The sequence below is a fragment of the Phascolarctos cinereus genome, unplaced genomic scaffold, assembly GCF_003287225.1.
Source record: "Phascolarctos cinereus isolate Bilbo 61053 unplaced genomic scaffold, phaCin_HiC Scaffold_4;HRSCAF=312, whole genome shotgun sequence".
NCBI lineage: Eukaryota > Metazoa > Chordata > Mammalia > Diprotodontia > Phascolarctidae > Phascolarctos > Phascolarctos cinereus.
In genome coordinates this window covers 153596975-153616468 of record NW_027555847.1, presented here as the reverse complement: position 1 = coordinate 153616468, position 19494 = coordinate 153596975, and the positions used below count along the sequence as shown (strand labels likewise).

The 19494-nt window shown below is 40.4% G+C and overlaps 1 protein-coding gene across 2 annotated transcripts in view; it reads left to right on the top strand.

The window, feature by feature from the left end:
• The window catches only part of FRMD3 (FERM domain containing 3), a 329102-nt gene that overhangs the window by 140685 nt on the left and 168923 nt on the right, over positions 1-19494 (top strand). For both annotated transcript variants that reach the window (XM_020966942.2, XM_020966943.2), the window contains exon 2: positions 18392-18496. In XM_020966942.2, coding sequence (XP_020822601.1) covers positions 18392-18496 — 105 coding nt within the window. The remainder of the gene's footprint in view (positions 1-18391; positions 18497-19494) is intronic.

The following is a 19494-nucleotide window of genomic DNA, read 5'->3' as shown; positions in this document are numbered from 1 at the left end:
CTGGGACAGGTAGCTCCCAGGTGAGGAACCTCCCTTTCTCAATGAAGGTTCCTGCCGTCTCTACACCTTAGAGTCCCGAAGAGTTTCCCAGTGAGAGGCCACGTGACTTTCCCAATGCCATACAATCAGTGTGTGTCAGAGGTGGGATTGCAGTCTAGGTCTTTCTTAGTTTGTATACACTATACCAAATTGCTGCTCGTAATATGCTGAAGACAATATATTTATAATGTTGCAAACAGAGCAAACCTCTGCCAAATTTCAAGTGCTGGAAGCAGCATACTGTTTGGAATTTGCGATTTAAGGATGTAGGATGAATAGAGGTGTTATTTTTCTTACCTTCAGCTTATGGGATCCTAGAGTGACATGTCATTATGGGAGTACCGTGTTTGGTTGAGAGCAGGCTGCAGTCAGGTGTTAGTACCTTGGATAGCTTTTTTTAAAATGAGGTTTCTGAAATGGAAGAAAACCTCATCAGTTCTGTTGACTGAAGTTCTTTAAGCCTTTTAAGAAAATCAATTCCGATAACATTATGGGCCCTGCACTAATGGAATCCATGGAAGAGAAAAGAGTGATAATAGCTGATGAAGAAAAGAGGCATGGTAGTGGGGGAGAGGAAATGGTGTGGTGACTATGGTGGTTGAATGCGATGGATTGACAGACCATCTAAAGAGGATAGCTCCATGTGTGGGTAGAGAGGCCAAATTTTGGACAATGTTGGGTAACAGACTTTTCTAGAGAGGGCTCTGGTGGTGCTTTATTAGATACTGCTTGTTCTGAAGTGAACTTGTATGATTGCAACCCCTCAAGGAAGTATTTGTCATTCATTCTTGTGGCTGGCTAATTCTCTGCTGGATGGGAAGTCAGCTCAGTGGCAATCAATGGAAAGCAAATTACCCAGGGCATTATCTTAGCTCAGGATGGAATAATGTACTGTTATCATTATTTTTCCATAATGTTCAGCAGGAAATGTTGTCCTTGCCTTCTCTGCCTTCTTCCTCTTTCACAAATAGAGATATATTGATCAATCTAATAAAATGCCTGGGAAAGAACTCTGCCAGCATCCCGTGAGGATGTTTTTCCTCTTGGGGTATTGAATTTATGCTATTTTTAAAAGCTTCTTTTCTCCCATCCTGCATACTTTGTCAACATATTTGTATCCAGGACAAAATTTCACCCCTGGCTCTCAGATTGTCTGGGGAGAGGTGAGGTGAGAGACTCAGCAAAGTAGAAATGTTTAATACATATCCATCACTCCCACACTCTAACAGGTATTCTTTCGACCCCAGACAGAGCTGAATTTGATAGAGAATTGTTAACCTCCGTGTTCTCAACACTACCTGAGGAACCATATTCAGCACAATAGGTTCCTTAGTTAAGTGACATTCCCCTCCATGTCCTGAAGCCTGTAATAGAATGATAGCTCAAATGGACATGGATTTGTGTGTATTCTTTCTTTCCTCTTCTCAGTATCTAGATGATTGATTTTTACATTCTTATGCTAAGGAATGGGTTATGCCCTGAGGAATATGTAAAAGTAGAGTTTATTTCGCTTTGGTCAAATTTTTGATGAAAACTCGGGTGATACTGGACAAACCTGAGGGCCTAGGTTTAGGAAACAGACAGATTTCTTAGTTCAAATCAATTCAACAAGCATTTATTAAATGACTACTCTTTTTCAAGCACTATACTAGGAGCTGAGATAACAATGAAATAGTTCCTGCCCTCAGGGAGCTTACATTCTATTATAGTGTAACTTAAATAAAATAGAATGGTCATGCTGCTCCTTAAGAACAAAAAAATCAATAATTTAAGACATGCAGAAGACATGTAAGATTATCACTCTGAAGAGGCAGTGGGATGTGATGAAACCACTTCCTAGAGTAGAGTCAGGAAGACCTGAGTTCAAATCCTGCCTCTGATATTTTCTATATGTGTATTATTGTCAAGTCGTTTAATTTCCTCTCTAAGCCTCAACTTCCTTATCTGTAAGGTGGGGGCAATTATACCTATATTAGTTAATTCAGAGGGTCAGATGACGTGATGTATGTAAACTTTACTGTCTACTTTAAGGTGTTACGTAAATGTCAGTTATTACTTCTGGGAGGCTGAAAGCTGAGGCTTGTTTCTTTAGTCATTTGGTCAATCAGCTAGCCCGTATTAAGTGCTAGGCATTGTGATTCTTTAGGCAGTTGGTTTGTCTGGAAAAGGATCAGAGAATGATTCTGTGATGTGTCTTCATGGCCTTTAAAGATCTCCCCAGGGCCTTTTCTCTAGGTGTGAGGCATGTGGCAGGAAATTTGATACAATGTCTTTGTGGATGACTATTTTCATCATTTGGGTTAGGGAGGATGGAAGACACTGCTCTCTTCATTACCAAAGCCTTGGTGACATTTGACATGTGCCTTAATGGAGGCAGTTCAATGAACAGCCCATTGCATTTTGTTCTTGAGACTCCCCAGTCAGGAACATCAGGAAAACTTAATAAGGATGCTTTGTTTTCCTGTAGGGTTTTGATGAGTAATTCTTTGCTGCACAGTGTAGATGTAGCTGCTGTAGAGTCAAGATTGGTTTAAATAAAAGCAGCTCTTTTGGTTTATGAGTGAATTTTCTTCTAGTCATGAAATTACTTCACTTAGTTTCCTTTCCTCAGAGCTGTAACTAGGGCAAAGTGACCAGAGCTTTTTCCTGGGGGGAAATCAAGAGGGTGCCAATAGTGCCATCCTCAGGATTACTTCCTTCCTTACCTGTCTTGCTTCTGGCTCTTCCTACAGGTGCTTTCTTTTCTGTGGCTTAGAAACTTCTTGGCATCCCATGATGGTCATCCTTCTCCTGGTGGCTACACCCTAGTTTAATCTCCCCACCCACCTCCCCTTGCCACCTACTTCAAGTGCAGAAATCACAAATTAAGTCTCTTTCTACATACCCTCTTCCTCTTCTCTGTACTCTTTCTCTCTCTCCCTTCTAAAATAGTGCCCTTTTCTTCACTAATCTTTTCCTGTTGTCTCATTCTTTTCCTTCCCCTCTCTTCCCCTCTAGTATGGAGGTATAAGTCAGACTAGGCAATTTCTGAGGTCCCTTCTGACTCTTCTTAGGGACAGGAAACTTGAATCAGAAAGGGCAGCCAAGGACTTGAGGGCTAATCTGAAGACGATGGAGTTACAGATGTGGATTTGGAAGTGACCTCAGAGGCCGTGTAGAACTCCCTCAGAGCTCCCTTATTTTACAGATGAGGAAAATGAAGTCAGAAGTGAAATGGTCTTTTCAGGGTAACATAATTGGGGTGTATGTGAGGTAAGCTTTGAAGCAAAGTCTCCCTGGCAACAAGTCCAGCGCTCTTTCTACTACTCCAAATTGTTTCTCATATTTTACTAGTTCTGCTCTTTAGGAGAAGTATGTACTAATTGGATATGAATGCAAATGAGCAAGGGTAAGAGACAGCCATTTGCTAAGGAGTCACCTTTTGCTTTCTCTCTCTGTAAAAGAGGCTATGGTCCCTCCCTCTGAACTCTGATTCTCCGTGTTTCTCAGGATTATAGCATTTATTAAGTACCTACTATATGCCAGGCACTGTGTTAAGTGCTAGGAAAACAAAGGGCACAGATACCTATTCATCACTTTGTTGGGGGTACTGCTGTCTTTGTGGTCATTCAATTTCCTTTTTTTCTTAATATATATATATTTATCCCCAGTGACATGTTAAAACAGTTTTTAAAACTTTTTTTTGGTAGTTTTGTGTTCCAAATTCTGTCCCTCCCTCTCTTCCCCCCTCTCTGAGATGGTAAGCAATCAGATACAGGTATTCGTGTGCAAAACATTTCTGTATTAATCATTTTCTATAAGAAGACCCAAATAAAAGGAAAAAAATGAAAAAAGAAAGTGAAAAATAGCATGCTTCAGTGTGTATTCAAACAAAGTCGACTCATTATTTGACAAAAATTACTAGGAAAACTGCAAAACAGTATGGCAGAAACTAGGTATAGGCCAGCATCTCACACCATATACCATGATGTGGTCATTCAGTTTTCATAACCTCAGAATCATCCTCAACTCTTCACTTTCCCTTCCTGTGCCCCCTCCTTTCACATAAAATCAATTGCCAAGTCCTCACAGAGTTGACTGCCATAGTATTGTTTTCATCACTTCCTTTCTCTCTGCTACCAACTCGGTTACCACTTGCTTGGACTTTTACAACTTCCTAATTGGACTTCTCATTGCTTCCTTCTCTAAGCTATGCCTATGGCTCAGTTTTCCTAAAGCAGAAATCAGACCATGTTACTCAGCTTGCTCAAGAACCTCCCTTGGCTCCCCATGGCCTCTAGGATTTAATGCAAACTCCTCATCCTGGCAGTGAAAATCCTTGGCAATCTAGGTCTAACCTACCTTTTCAGCCTTATGACCCATTACTCTCCTTTACCCATTCAAAGTTCCAGCCCAAACTTGCTGACTTGCTATTATTTCCTGAAAGCTTTCCTCCTTCTCCATCCTTTTCATCTTTGCCTAGAATGTACTTCAGCAACACTGAATTTCTCAGAATCCTTAGCTTCCTTCAAGGGTCAGAAAGCTTTTCTGATTTAAGCTCTGTGAGAGGAGGAACTTCCTAACAAATAGAACTGTTCTCCGTCCTTCCCCCGAACCCCACCATGAATGGGCTACCTGGAGAGGTGGGGGGTTTTCCTTTTTTAAACAGAGGCCGGTTGATACCTTGTGGGGGATGTCGCAGTGGTGATTCCTTCAGTGCATGGGTTCAACTAGATGGAATGACTCAAATTCTGTGATTCTGAGCTCCATAGTTCTTACTGCTCTTCCTCCTCCTCAAATTTGTCACATATTTACATTTCGGTTATACCCTGTACATTCTATACCTTACACTACACATACTCCTCGTAGAGTTAAAGCATCTTGTGTGCAGGGACCCTAGCACCTAGCTCAGCACCCTGCACACAATTGCTGTTTGTTGCTGTCCAGTAGTTTTAGTCATGTTTGAATTTGGGATTCTCTTGGCAAAGATCCTGGAGTGGTTTGCTAGTTCCTTCTCTATCTCATTTTGCAGATAAGGAAACTGAGGCAGCAAAGAGGGTTAAGTTACTTGCCCAGGGTCACATAGATAGTAAGTGTATGAGGCCAGGTTTGAAATCATGAAGATGTGTCTTTCTGATTCCAAGCCCAGTGCTGTCTACACTGCACCACCTCGCTGCATACAGATAACAGGATCGTAGATCTTGAGCCAGAGTGGACGTCCAAAACTGTGTGGTCCAACTTCTCCTTCCCCTCCCTCCTGCATTTGTACAGATAAGGCAAAATTGAGAACCTGGAAGGTTGAGCAGTTTACCCAAGGTCACACAAATAGTAAGTAGGATTTGAACCTAGGTCTTTGGACTCAGAGTTTGTGCTCTTTCCACAGGGGGTGCTTAATAATGGCTTGTTTGGGTTGGATTAGATTCAACCACACCAACCATGTCCATCTCCTTGTTCTGCTAAGCAATGGTATGAAATACACCTCAGATATGAAGAGCCTGTGGAGTGGGTCAGACATTCTTTTCTTCCCCAAATGCTATTTTGCTATAGACAGTAGAAAAAAAAAAGGAAAGATGAACAGAAAGGACAAAGCCTGTTTGCAATAGGTGCTAATGGCTCTTAAAATCCACATCAATCCCTGTATCTATAGCCTCAAGAAAGCAAAACACACCTTTGCCTGGATTCCTAGGACTCTTCAGATGAGAAATAAATGTAACCAAGCTTCTGTTCTTTTCATTACTAATCACTAGGAGAGAGAGAGGCTGGGTGGAGGGGAGCCCAGCCTACACATTTCAGTTTTTAAATGGTTGTGACATAATGTTCTGCAGTGTTTATATGCAGAAATTCCCTCCCTCCCATACCTCCCAAATGCCACAGTTATACAAGTTGTGTGGGCCAGAGCTTGCTAATAACCTGATTGGCCAACATGTTGAATTCAAATAGATATTTTCTGAATGACACCACTCAAGCCAGACTTAAAGGTTTTGTGGTAACCAAGATTTGTGAAGAATGATGAACTTTTTTTGGTTTTGTTTTGACCAGGGAAAGGAATGAGAAGATAATGTATGTAAAATGTTTTGTAAAGGAATGAGATTTGGGGGAGTTTGGGGGTAGGAGGAGGGTAGGAGAATGTAATTTAAAAGGATTGTAGATGGAGGGACCCTGAGGGGTTCTGTCTAGGCTCTAGCATGGGAACTGTGGTTGCAATATTTACATACCCTTGACCAACAAATATTATTTTTCTATTGTGGAGAAATATTTATAGAATAATAATGATAATGCTAATGAATACTAATAACTAGCATTTATATAGCTTTAAGATTTGCAAAGTGCTTTACAAATATTAACTCATTATATCCTCACAACAACTCTGGGAGATGAGTGCTATTATTATCATCCTCATTTTACAGGTGAAGAACCTGAGGCAGACAGTGGTTAAGTAACTTGCCAAGGGTCACACAGGTCTGAGGTGGGATTTGAACTCAGATCTTCCCAACTCCAGGTCCAGGGTTCTCTCTGCTGTACCACCTAGCTGCAGAAGATTGCTCCTGCTGGCATGAGGGGGAATGTCACTGTTTGTGAAATAATGTGCAATGACAGTGTAACCCACTTTTATGATCTCATCCCCGATCTCCCTCTAGCTGTGTTCCAGTTTTTGTGTGAATGGTATACCACCCACATCACACACTCCAGTGCTAGATTTAGAGCCCTCACTAGAGAATTTTTAGCACTGGAAAGGACCTTTAGATTTTAGTCCAGTCTTCTAATTTGACAGGTGGGGCACTGAGGCTCATAGTTATAGGTAACAAAGAAGAACTGTGTCTAACCTGGGGTCTCCCAACTTGCCTGTCTCTTTCCCTTATGCTATATATGGGAGAAAGAAATGGCAAACCACTCCAGTATCTTTGCCAAGAAAAACCCCAAATGGGGTCATAGAGAGTCAGACAAAACTGAAAAACAATTGAACAACACAAGTCCACTCTTCTGTGAGGACAGAGTCGGAGATATTTAGGGCAATTAGGGTTAGGGTTAGGGAACCCTAACCCTAACCCTAACCCAGCCAAATTCACAATTCCATCACTGAGCTCTAAGCTGCCAGCTGCTTGCCTGTAGGGTAAGCTGGCCCTTTGGGTCAGCTCCTGGCATCCTGAAGGGGATTTCTGGACTGGGCCCTTCAGAGAAGCAGCAGCTCCAGGTGTGCCCTGTTCTCCCCAGGTGTCCTGGGCCACAGCCAAGTTCTTGGTGCTCACGTGGTTTGAGTGGAGCTGGGCTTGAAAGCGCCTGTTCCATCTTTAGGAAGAACAGCTAGATCTTTCAATTATTCAAGAAGGTGAGCAGGCACTTAAGGATTTTCTGGGCCTATTGCTTTTCCGGCTGGAGTCTCCTGTTGCTGTTTTGCTACTCATTAACAGACAGTGGGAGGGCGGCAGGAACAGTTGAAACTCAGACCTGATTGTCTTGCTAATTATTGGCAATTTCGGGGAAATGTTTGCTGGGTCGTGAGGCTGAAGATGTAGATCAAGGGGAATTTTGGAATGATCTGTGAATTTTAGCCTAACATGGACTTCTTTTTGTAGGGGGGAGGAGAGGATGATGGGGGATCTAGACCTGTGATTTTATTGAGATAGAGACTTCTGGTGTGAAAATCCCTGTACCAAAGCAGAATAGCAAGTCATATAGGAATTTTTGAGTACATAGACCAGGGGTGTTCTCTCTCTCTCTCTCTCTCTCTCTCTCTCTCTCTCTCTCTCTCTCTCTCTCTCTCTCTCTCTCTCTCTCTCTCTCTCTCTCTCTCTCTCTCTCCTCCTCCCTCCCTCTCTCCCTCCCTCCCTCCCTCCCTCCCTCCCTCCCTCTCTCTCTCTCTCTCTCTCTCTCTCTCTCTCTCTCTATCTCTCTCTCTCTCTCTTTGACAATTAGGGTTGAGTGGCTTGCCCAGGGTCACACAGCTAGCGAGGGTGTCAAGTGTTTGGTCTGAGGTCGTATTTGAACTCAGGTCCTCCTGACTTCAGGGCCGGTGCTCTACCCACTGTGCCACCTAGCTGCCCCCAGAACAGGGGTTCTTAACCATGGGCCTGTGAAGTTGTTTTTCAAAAAAAAATTTTGATAGTTGCATTTCAACATAATTGCTTTTCTTTGTAGCCCTATGTATTTTATTTTATGTATTTAAAAACATTTTGAGGGGTCTGTAGACTGCCTCAGACTTCAGAAGTGGTCCAGATACAAAAACACTGAAGGGACAAATGAATTGCTTGTGCTCACAGAATTAGAAGCAGAATTTGAACCTAGGGCTCAATGAATAAATAGAGCACTGGGCCTGGAGTTAGGGAGATCTGAGTTCAAATCTAGCCTTAGACATTAATTCTGGGATCCTAGGCAAGTCACTTAACTGCTGTCTGTTTCAGTTTCTCCATCTGTAAAATGGGGCTTAGAACAGCACCTATCTTCCAAGGTTGTTGTGAGGATCAATGAAATGTTTGTAAAGTGCTTAGCACTGTTCCTGGCACATACGTTTGTTTCCTCTCTTCCTACTCCCAAGGCTACTATATATCATGTCATACTAATTCAATAGCATGAGCCCAATCTAAAAGGTCTCTCACTGAAGGAAAGTTGCCAAAAATTAAGGCAACAGGGCATGCTACCAGATAATAACTTTGTTTTCTGAGTTATGTTGCTTGCAGAATCTTCACTTACTTCATTTCAGTGATAAACCCTTTAGGTTGGAACATGGGATGGAATATTAAAAATACATCACCTTTTTTTCATTCTGTTAACAGCTCACTCTCTGCCCTGTTAGCTGTATCTCTGTAATAGCTCATGGAGGAGACTGTTTTTTTTTTTACCCTGTTAACAAAAGCCACCTAATCAAGTGAGCATTTCTGAATTTGCCCATGGACAGCTCCTCTCCGTTGGGGTTTAATATCCCCTCACCTTCCTGCAGGGAGAGAATGCTGTGTGTCAAACTGTTTTCGGAAACAGCTGGACAACCTACAGAAAATTCTTGACAGGTGGATGGGGGCTGTGAAGGGCCTTTGTACTTAATTGGCTGGTTTTGCTGAGTGCCCGGGCTCTTCCTAAGTCATCTCGTATGCTGTTTCAGTCTCCATTATTAGGCTCCCAGATGCATTTGGTATTCCTTATTATGTGACTACAGACTGTCTCCCTCCCTGCTCTGCAGCAACTGATTGGCAGCTCCTAATTGAAGGCTGCTTTCCTTCTCTTAGAATTGAAAACATCTTAAATACATCTTAAATTGTTTCAGACCATGATTAGATAGATGAATCCAGCTAGAACATGGTGAGAGACCAAACACATAGGATTCTCAAAGATGAAAAAGACGTTCAGGATCTTTACTGAAATATTCAGACTATATATGTAAGGACTGAAAAATAGACCAGAAGACTTTCTTTTTGAGTTAACATATATAAGGAGGCCCCAGTCTTCATCTTTTGTTAGTATGCCTTTTCAAGGCCTGTATTAATTGCTTCTACTGAAGATGAAACTATAAAACATGCTAGGCAATCTAAATTTTTTTAACCTTCACTGCCTTCTCTCCTTCTCCCCTTCTTTCTCTAATTTCCTCCTAATTTCTTCCTTATGACATTTAGCATTTAAGTACCTTTTGTGTGCCCAGCATTGTACACAGACTTCTTTCTATATGATATGAACCCTGTTTTTTAGGAGCTCATATTGTAACATACACAAAATTTGTCAGTCCAACCCAACAAACATTTATTCAGGACCTCTTTTGGGCAAGGCCCTGTAATAGGAACTGGAGATAGAAAGAGGAGAAGAAGAAGGGAAGGGGAGGGGAAAGAGGAGGAGGAGGAGGAGGAAGAAGAAGAAGAAGGAAGAAGAAGAAACTGGTCATTCCCCTTGTCTCTTATATTCTTTCTACTAGACCAACAGCAAATTAACCAAAATAGCAATGAGAAAAATGTACAGCAGCCTCTTCTCAGTGAAAGTATAATTCTTGAAGGCTTAATCGTTTTTTGTCTCCCAGTTTTGCTCTACCCAGGTTGGTGGCAGTATAAAACAGTTGTTTATACAATTTACAGCCATTAGAATGTAAGCTCTTTTTAAGTTGAGATTGTTTTATTCATTGTATTTTTCCCCCAGGGGCTAGTATGTAGTGGATGCTTAATAAATGCATGTTGTGATTCTAGAGTAATTATGATGAAACCTCTTCCCACTTTCTGACAAAGAGGCGATGGACTTAGGGTGCTAATTGAGACATATTTCATTCAAACATGGCCACTGTGAGAATTCCTTTTGTTCAACTATGTGTGTTTGTAACAAGGCTTTGTTTTTCTTTCTTTCTTAAAACTGGAAGGGAGGGGGGAGAGAGAAAAGGTGGATTTTCATTGATTGAAAAAAATAGATGTTAATTAGAATGCTTGCTCGTGTTTGATCCCGGGCAAGATAAAGGGAAATGCCAATCTTGCACCTTCATAGCACTTAGCCCCTGAACATCTGTGTTGGCTACTGAGAAATCTTTCGCCTGGTACTTCTAAGAATCCTTCATTCTTTCCCTCACATTCAAATCAGTTCCATGAACATATTTACATACATTATATATTATCCCAATGTATCCACTTTTGAGTGCAGAATTATTAGAATCAGTGTCCATTCCAACTTACTTTTCATATGCTCAGTATTTTCCTACTTTTGGGTATAGGAACATAGATTTAGAGCTGTTAAGAGGCCTTAGGAATCATCTTTTCCAATTCATTTGTTTTATGTGAAACTGAAGCTCATAAAGTTTAGGAGATGTGTGCAGAGTCTGTCACCCTTTGATAACGTTGGCAACTTACCTCACCTTAATCACTGCATAGGCGTTGCCTGCAAAGGTTAAGGTTTCCCACTGCATCCTGGGCCATCGCTGGTTGTCTTGAGCTCTATCTTGCCTCTGGACTCCAATGACTGGAGGAGAGAGTGAAGCTGACGACTCTGCACGGTTTGCCTCACTTAAATCCAATTCACTTGTAAGTCAACACATCACCCTGCTGACGTCATTGGTCCTCTTTGAGAATGAAGGACAAAGAACAGCAACAACGTCACAAATGGAAGAGAGATGATGGTGCTTTTATGAGGTACAAGTCTAGTCGAAGTTTAACGCGAGATCTAAATGGTTTGATTTTTCAGTTAGAAAAAGTTTCCTGAGGAAGCAAGTAAACTCAGCAACAGACTAGAAAGATAGGGATTTTCATTAAGGGGTATTGAGGAACCATTTCATAAAAAGATGGCTGGATTTTGTAGGCACTTTACTTAAGACCATCTAAACCATCCAAAAGATATCAGTTGTTAACAAAGTACCTCCCCTTTCTTAGCTTTTAACACGACCATAGGACTTTCACAGAGATAAAATAAACACCTTTACATACATGTCGGTCTTAATGAAGTTGGAGATTCCAAGGTGTAGTATAAGAAAAGGGAGAACACCACAAGACAGAACACAGCACGAGGAGTGTTGAGAGAGAGAAAATATTAAGGAGAAATACACTAAGAAGGGCAGTTGAAGCACTGGAAATAGGTCAAGTCCTTTTGGGTGCCAAGTGGAAGAGAGTACTCAAACTGGTAAAATCCAGTGGGTTTTCATAGGATTTTTATTTGGGCTCAGGACCAGGCATTATGGGGAGGGAAAAGGGAGCTTGGACAGAAGATCCTAGTTTAGAGACTGGTGCTGACTAATGCTGGTACAGGGGGAGAGCTGGAGGGTAATGCTTGTGGAATTTGCTGCTACTTGAGTCAAACTCCCCATTGGTGGGAAAAGGAGTTTTCGTGCAGATCCCACTTGGATCCGATGACTCCTGAGGTCCTTATGACTTCACTTGTTACTATTTTAAACCAAAGCATTCTGGAAGTTGAGCTGAAGATACCTAAATAAGTGTCTTTTATGCTCAAGGGAAATGAAGCACTCTGTGACTTTCTCATTTTAATGTTCATGTGGGCTTGACTGTGTTTAATATTTTAATTTGAATATACCTGCTGGGGAAGTACAAAATAGAGATAAGGCATCTTTGAAACTGCAAATGCATTAATAACTCCTCAAATGCAGTAAAACTTTCATTATCTGTTGACTAGCCTTCCTACATTCTTAAGAAGTGGAGAGAGAGAGAGAGAGAGAGAGAGAGAGAGAGAGAGAGAGAGAGAGAGAGAGAGAGAGAGAGAGAGAGAAGGGGATTATTTAATTTATTGTATGTAATTATATCCACAGGGACCTACCAGGCTGGTTGGCATATAGTAATTGCTTAATAAATGCTTGTTGTTTATGAACTGATAGCTGAGAAAAGTTGAAAACTCTGTGATTGGTTGTTTGCTGGAAAAAGAGAAAATTGAAATAGAAAATAAATACTGTGATTGGCTAGTGATGATTACATGGTCCACTGAGGCAGTTCTTAAACCTTTTGGTTTTGGAATCACTTTTTATTCTTTAAAAATTATTGAGTACCCCAATAGACTTTTTGGGTTTGTGGGTTAGAGGCAACTAAATGGTGCCGTAGCTAGAGTGCTGGATTTGGAGTCAGGAAGATCTGAGTTCAAATCCAGCCTCAGACACTTTCTAACTGGGCAAGTCACTTTTTCTCTGTTTGGCTTGGTTTCCTCAATGGTAAAATGAGGATAACTATACCTACCTACAACAGGGATGTTGTAAGGATCAAATGAGATAATATTTGTAAAGTGCTTGTTAGCACAGTGCCTAGCACATAGTCGATACTATATAAATGCTTATTTTCTTTGCTTTTGTCTATTGATATTTACCTTGTTGGAAATTTAAACACCTTCGTATTATTGTGAAATAGTTTTGACCTTGTGGACCCCCTGAAAGGGTCTCAGGAACTCAGAGGTCTCTGGATCATATTTTTAAAACTACTGGTCTACTTCTTTTTGGTAGGAAAGCTGAGAAGAGTGGGGAAAAATGATAGAATAACAGTAGAAGAAACAGTGGCAGAAATTAGAAATAGAGACAGCTACAGGATTGATTATAGATAGTGACAGAGAGTGGAGGAGACCTAGTCCTCAAGAGATGGAAGAGAGAACAACTTTGTACTGGGGAATGAAGTGAGATTGGGATATCAAATAGCTATTTAAATCTACATATGCCTTGTTTACCCTTGAAGTCAAAGTCTTAAGATACTTGTGCTCTGTGTACCTAATTAATTCCATTTGACAAAACTTTAAATACGTAGAGAAATGCAAGTCACCATGTTAGGTGCTAGGAATACTTATACAGGGTGTCCCAATAGTTTTAGTATATTTTTTGGTTATTAATGCTTAAAACTGCACCAAGACTTTTTGAACACTCTGTATACTTATAGATCACAGTTCTCCTGTATGTGAGTACACCCTCTATCAATGCAGATCACAGCACATTTGTATCTTTTTGGTCAGTTATATTCTTGTCAATTTCCTTCTGTAAATCCTTATTGGAGAATTACCAATGTGTCAAAAATCTTCTTTATCTTTACACAGATACAATTGTATTACTAAGACTGTTTATCTGTTACCCTTACCTCTTACTTATGTATGTGACTGGCACGCCTCCTTTTCCAGTCGCACGTTGTCTGGCTAATGACTTTTATGACCATAACGAGCCCAAGTCATTGTTAGGAATAATGTTACATTCTATTTACACCCACTATATCTCTTTCTACCTGGCCATTGGATCATCTGTGGTCCTGGTTTTTTGGAGTTCTTGCCATGTTCTTCCATGATGCCCAGCCTTATAACATTTCCAGAATATTTTAATTTTGGTATACTTCATGAAAAAATATGGATTTTGGTGTCAGAAAGCAGCTTTTGATTATTAAAAGCATTGTTTAATTTTCCAACATGCAACCCAATCTTAGCTCTTCTCTTTCAGTTTCTCTTTTCAGTTTGGGGTCTCTGATCTTAGTTCATCTGCTCTGCATATCTAGGTTCATAGTTTGTATGTTATACATATGTAGCGATGGAGTCACTCAATGGGCTTCCCATTCAACAGCATGTCATAGTCAGGATATGGGCATTTTTCCTCCATTTTGTTTTTCCTGTGTGAATTGTCAGACCTCTCTTTTGATTGAATGGTTGTGGGTTTTCTTAAGGAGTCTTTATAATATGCTGAAGCTTGATGACATTAAGCAGTTTTTATATGCAGATAAGAAACATCTGGAAGCACTCATGTGAAAAATTAAGATTAGGAGCCATGTGATATCTGGCATCATTCTACTTATCTGTGTGTACCTTGGGCCCTCTAGTGATTAGCTGCTCTCACTATGCCACAAACATGGGTTGAGGGAGTTGTGAATCATGAAGGGATTGCATAATTAGGATTAGAGCTGGAAGGAAACTTAAAGGCCACTTAGTCCAATTCCTTTATTTTATAGCTGAGGAAACTGAGCCCAGAGAGGTTAAAAGATTTGCTCAAAGTCACACAGGAATTAAGCAGCAGAACAGAGATTCAAACCCATGTCTTCTGACTCCAGATCCAGGTTTTTTCCATTATACTATGAGTAACTCAGTGACAGTGTAATCAGGAGATAACTTATTCTATTTTCTGATAGTTCTGACTACTGAGAAATTCCTTGATTGAGCCCAAATCTGCCTCCTTTCTGTATATTCCCTTCAGTATATTCCCTGATTTTACTATATGGAGTCCCATAGGTAAATCTGATCCCTCTTCCATATGGTGATCCTTTAAATATTTGAAGACAGTTCTGTCCACCCATTCTTCCTCAGTTCTTTCCTTCTGCAGGCTAAATATCCCTAGGTCTCTAGCTTCTGCAGTCATTTCTTTCTATGTCCATCAAATCTGGTTACCTTTGCCCCTCAGAATCCTATGAGATGGAAAGCATTTGCTTTTTACTTAGTGTAAGAATTGAGCTCAATATCAAATGACACATGACAAATGACAAATAGCCTAAGAGTTATATATTGGTTTTTGCAATAATTTTTAAAAATAGCAATAATTAACATTTATATAGTGCCTTAAGGTTTGCAAAGTGTTCTAAAAACATTATTTCATTTGATCCTCACAATAACCCTGGGAGGCTATTATTATCCCCCTTTTACCACTGTGGAAACTGAGGCAGACAGAGGTTAAGTGGCTTATGTCATATGGGTAAGTATCTGAGGCAAAGTTTGAACTCGGGACTTTCTGACTCCAGATCCAGTGTCTATAGCCAATCAATGGCAAAAATTGGAATAGAGCATAGATTTTTCTCTTGATTTTGTGCAGTGGTAGGAACTCAGATTCTTCTGGTGTATGGAAGACAGAAATAGAACAGAATAGTAGGAATAAAGGTGCCAGAAGAACTAGAAAAGAAAAAGCTGCAAACAATGATGTAGTCCCTGAAAGAGAAAGCTTCAACTGTGTGCTCAATATTGGAAAGGACTGATAGTCTAGAGGTCTGTCTGGGCCCAGGAAGAATGTTTGGCAAATAGGAATTTCACCATTCACATGGGATAAGGTAGAGTTTTTGTATTGTTCCTGTATGAGAAAAGTAAAGCCTGCTACCACAGGTGGAAATTTACCTGGTTTGTGTTTGTATAGGGACATCCCATCAATCAATCAATAAACATTTATTCAGGGCCTACTGTGTACCAGGCATGATACTAAATGCTGGGGATGCATAAAGAGGCAAAAAACATTCTCTGCCTTCAAGGAGCTTATATACTAGCCATGTTTTCAGCCGCACTCAGACAGCCCCAGTGACAGTCACCTTTGCTGTACTTCAGAGGATGGCTGTTGGTCAAAAGAAAGCCCACCAGCAGCTGCCCTTACTGACGCTGTCTTTGTGTGTAGAAAATGTTGTGCAGAATTTAAGTCTGCTCCGTCCCTTGCTATTTTAACTTTTTAAGTTCGCCCACATCTTTTCAGCATGGCAGGTTTAGTGCCGTGTAGTGACTGTTAAAAAAGAGAGCTTTATTGTCATGTTTTCCAGCCCACAGTTGCCCCCAGAACCTGTTAATTCTCTAATGAACTCAAATGCTATACTTGGTAATTTGAATGTGCAGGAAGCTGACTGAGATGAATAGATTACAGAATAAATCTGTAAAAGCTAGTAAATCCATTGATTATTCTTTTGGTCTCTGGATTTAGCTGTTGTCAAATGCTGATGTCACTTAACCCCCCCGGATATAGTTTTTGTAAAGAAAGCATTGATGGGAATTGAAATGTAAAAATCCATTTTAGTTTACTTTTTTTCTCTCCTAAGTAAAACTAATTACTACAGCCTTATTAAATGTCCCAATGTGAGATTTTTGGAGAAAACTGGAGCTTTACACAGACAAGGATGTTGGTTTCTTCCCTAGCATGTACTAATAAATTTCCTACTCTTTGAGCAGTGTTAGAAGCCTGTTGTATTAATAGGTTCTAGGTTTGGGCTGGGAGTGAAATCTTTTATGCCTGAGATTTAGTAACATCACACAGGAAAATGGTAACCACTCTAGGATTCTTCCCATGCCCGAACAGTCACATACTATCTTAGGATTTGACCTGAGATGGAGGGCATCTGGCGATTGGAAAATGAGGTAGAAAGTAAGGTGAGTGAAAGCTAAAGATGCTGAAGGTTAGCCCCATACTATGGGAAGAGGGAGCAAATTCATTTCTTCTTCTTCTTCCGATGTTGTATGTCCTATTTCTCCCAGCACCAAGAACACTGTTTAGTATTACTTGGGCTGTAAAGTTAGATTATCTAGGTTAAATGAGCTCTAGTTCAGTCATTTTGGCCATGTTCAACTCTTTATGACCTCATTTGGAGCTTTCTTGGTAAAGATATTGGAGTAGTTTGCCATTTCTTTTTAAAGAAATTTCATTTTAAAGATTAGGAACTGAGGCAAAAAGTATTAAGTGACTTGCCCAGGGTCCCACAACTAGTAAGTATTCAAAACCAGATTTGAACTCACAAAGATGAGTCTTCCTGACTCCGGGCCTGGCACTCTCTCCTCTGAGTCACCTAACTGCCCCTAAAGTATATTTGTTGTCGAGTTGTTAACTGACCCTAAAGTATATTTGTTGTTGAGTTGTTGCAAGCTGGTTTGGAATTTTCTTGGCAAAGATACTGGAGTGATTTGCCATTTCCTTCTTCAGCTCATTTTACAGATGAGGAATCTGAGGCAAACAGGGTTAAGTAACTTGCCCAGGGTCACACAGCTAGTTAAGTATCTGAGGACAAATTTGAATTCAGGAAGATGAGTCTTCCTGACTCCAGGCCTGGCACTCTATCCATTGCATCACCTAGTCACCTCCTCAAAGAGCTAGGAGTCACTAACTATAAACCTTCCATGGAGACACAGAGGACTACCAGCCCTTACCATATTATTTTGCCCCTATTATATGGTCAGACCTCTAGGTATGGCCTTCTGACCTGATGACACACTTTAAGGACCCATTGGCGTTGTTATCCATACCACTTGTAGAACCCTTAGTACTTATAGGCCTTTTCATTTGCCTTGAAGCCAAAGTGCCCTGAAATGTGTTGTCTCCATTAATTATAATGTCAGCTCCTTTAGCTAGGGCTGTTTTGACTTTTCTGTTAGTGTCCTTGGTGCTTAACACAATGCTTAGCACGCAGTAAACACTTAATAGATACTTTGTTCAAATTGTTTAAATAGTGGTTCACTTTTAGAAGTACCCCTCTGTACCTTTGTGCAGGATATTGAGCGTGTCTGGAATGTATTCCCTCCTCATCTTTCCTTTTAATATTTCTAGCTTCCTTCTGGGTCCATGTCATGTGCCACTAACTCTTACAGGAAAGTTTTTCAGTCCCCCAGTTGTTCTTAATCTTCTTCTTCCTCAAATAATCATATATATACTCACCTATTTGCATGTTGTATTTTTCCCCTTCCCTGATATCAGAAAATATAAGGTTCTAGAAGGCAGGCCCTTATGCCTTGTACCCTTATGCCTAGCACTGAATGAAAAAAACTTATTGAAAGTTTTGCTGATTGGATTGCATCGACATTTTGCAGTCTAGGAATAATTTTATTAGCATCTTTAGATTAAAAAAACTGAGTCTCAAAAAAGTTAAAAGTGGCTTGCCCACAGACACATAGCTATTAAGCATCAGGGTCAGAATTTGAAATTAGGTATTTTGATTCCATATCTAGTAACATTCTGTCCTTTACATCATGCTTAGATTTTTGTACACTGACCAAGGAATCACCATTTACAATGTAGACCTTTGTAACTCAACATATTTTCCCAGTAGAAACAGACCTACAGATGAACTTTGGGAACACAATTGCTTTATAAATTGGGGATGGCTTGTATAACCACTAGCATACTCATTTTATACCCTAGTGGATTAAAGACAGAATTGCACCAGGGAGAATAGAAACCCAATGATCTCCAAGGGGTTGTTGTCAGCTTGTTAACATAAGTGTGTTTCCTTTGCAGAGGGAGACCAAAGGTCAGTTTCTCATAGACCACATCTGCAACTATTACAGTTTGCTGGAGAAGGATTATTTTGGAATTCGCTATGTGGACCCCGAGAAGCAACGGGTAGGTAAATACCTTATCTGAATAGGTTTTCCCAGAAAGTAACATGCCGCAAACTGTAATGCACCACTATTTTTCTCAAAACTTCCAAGATAATGATTAAATTCTTTCAAAATCTCATTTCCTGCAGATGATAGCAGGCAGCCTGATTGTTACTCCCTGGATCTGAATAGCCATGGACAAAAGCCAGTATTTTTTTGGTGGTTTTCCTTTGTTCTTCCTTATGGTAATAGGGAAAATCCACAAACTTATCAAACATTTATTAAACACCCATTAAATTCAAGGCCTTGAGGAGAGAATGTTCCTTGTTTCTGAGAAAGCAGCTCTTTTATTCGCTGATACTGGCTTTGATGTATTTTTGTTGTATGTTGCTTAGCATTTATCCATACCAAAATGTTAAACAGAAAAGTATCTCTCTGCTCCCTGCTCCACCCCAAAGAAGGAAGAATGTCAGGTAATAGGTTTAGTTACTATAAAAATGAATCAATAGAAAACTGGCCTCCAAGCCAGGAAGACCTGGGTTAAAGTTTTGCCTCCGACACAATGGCACAGTGTGATCCTGGTGTGACAACTTAACCTCTTCGTGCTCCAGTGAAGTGATGTCTGGCACACTACCCATGTAGGCCCACAACACTCCTAAGTGCTACCCGAACTAGATTAAAATGTAATTGGGAAATGTTTAACAGAATAAGTGACAATACAATCAAAGATAGATAATGTGAATATGTGGTTTTCTAAGTCAGTATGCGGCATGATTCCTTGGTCCCTGAATTTGACATGACTGCTCTAGGCTTGACTTGAAGACATTAAGGCATCAGAGAAGGTGCCAACTTGGCACTGGCACAAGTAGGACCCTCAGGAGTTTCTTATACTGATGAAGTCAGAGGTCTAGTCATTCTCTTCTACTTTAAAAGCAACATAAAAAAAATCTACTTCTAGGGGGTCAAAGAGTGAATCAAGGAACATTTATCAAGTATGTGCTATGTGCCAAGTACTGTGCT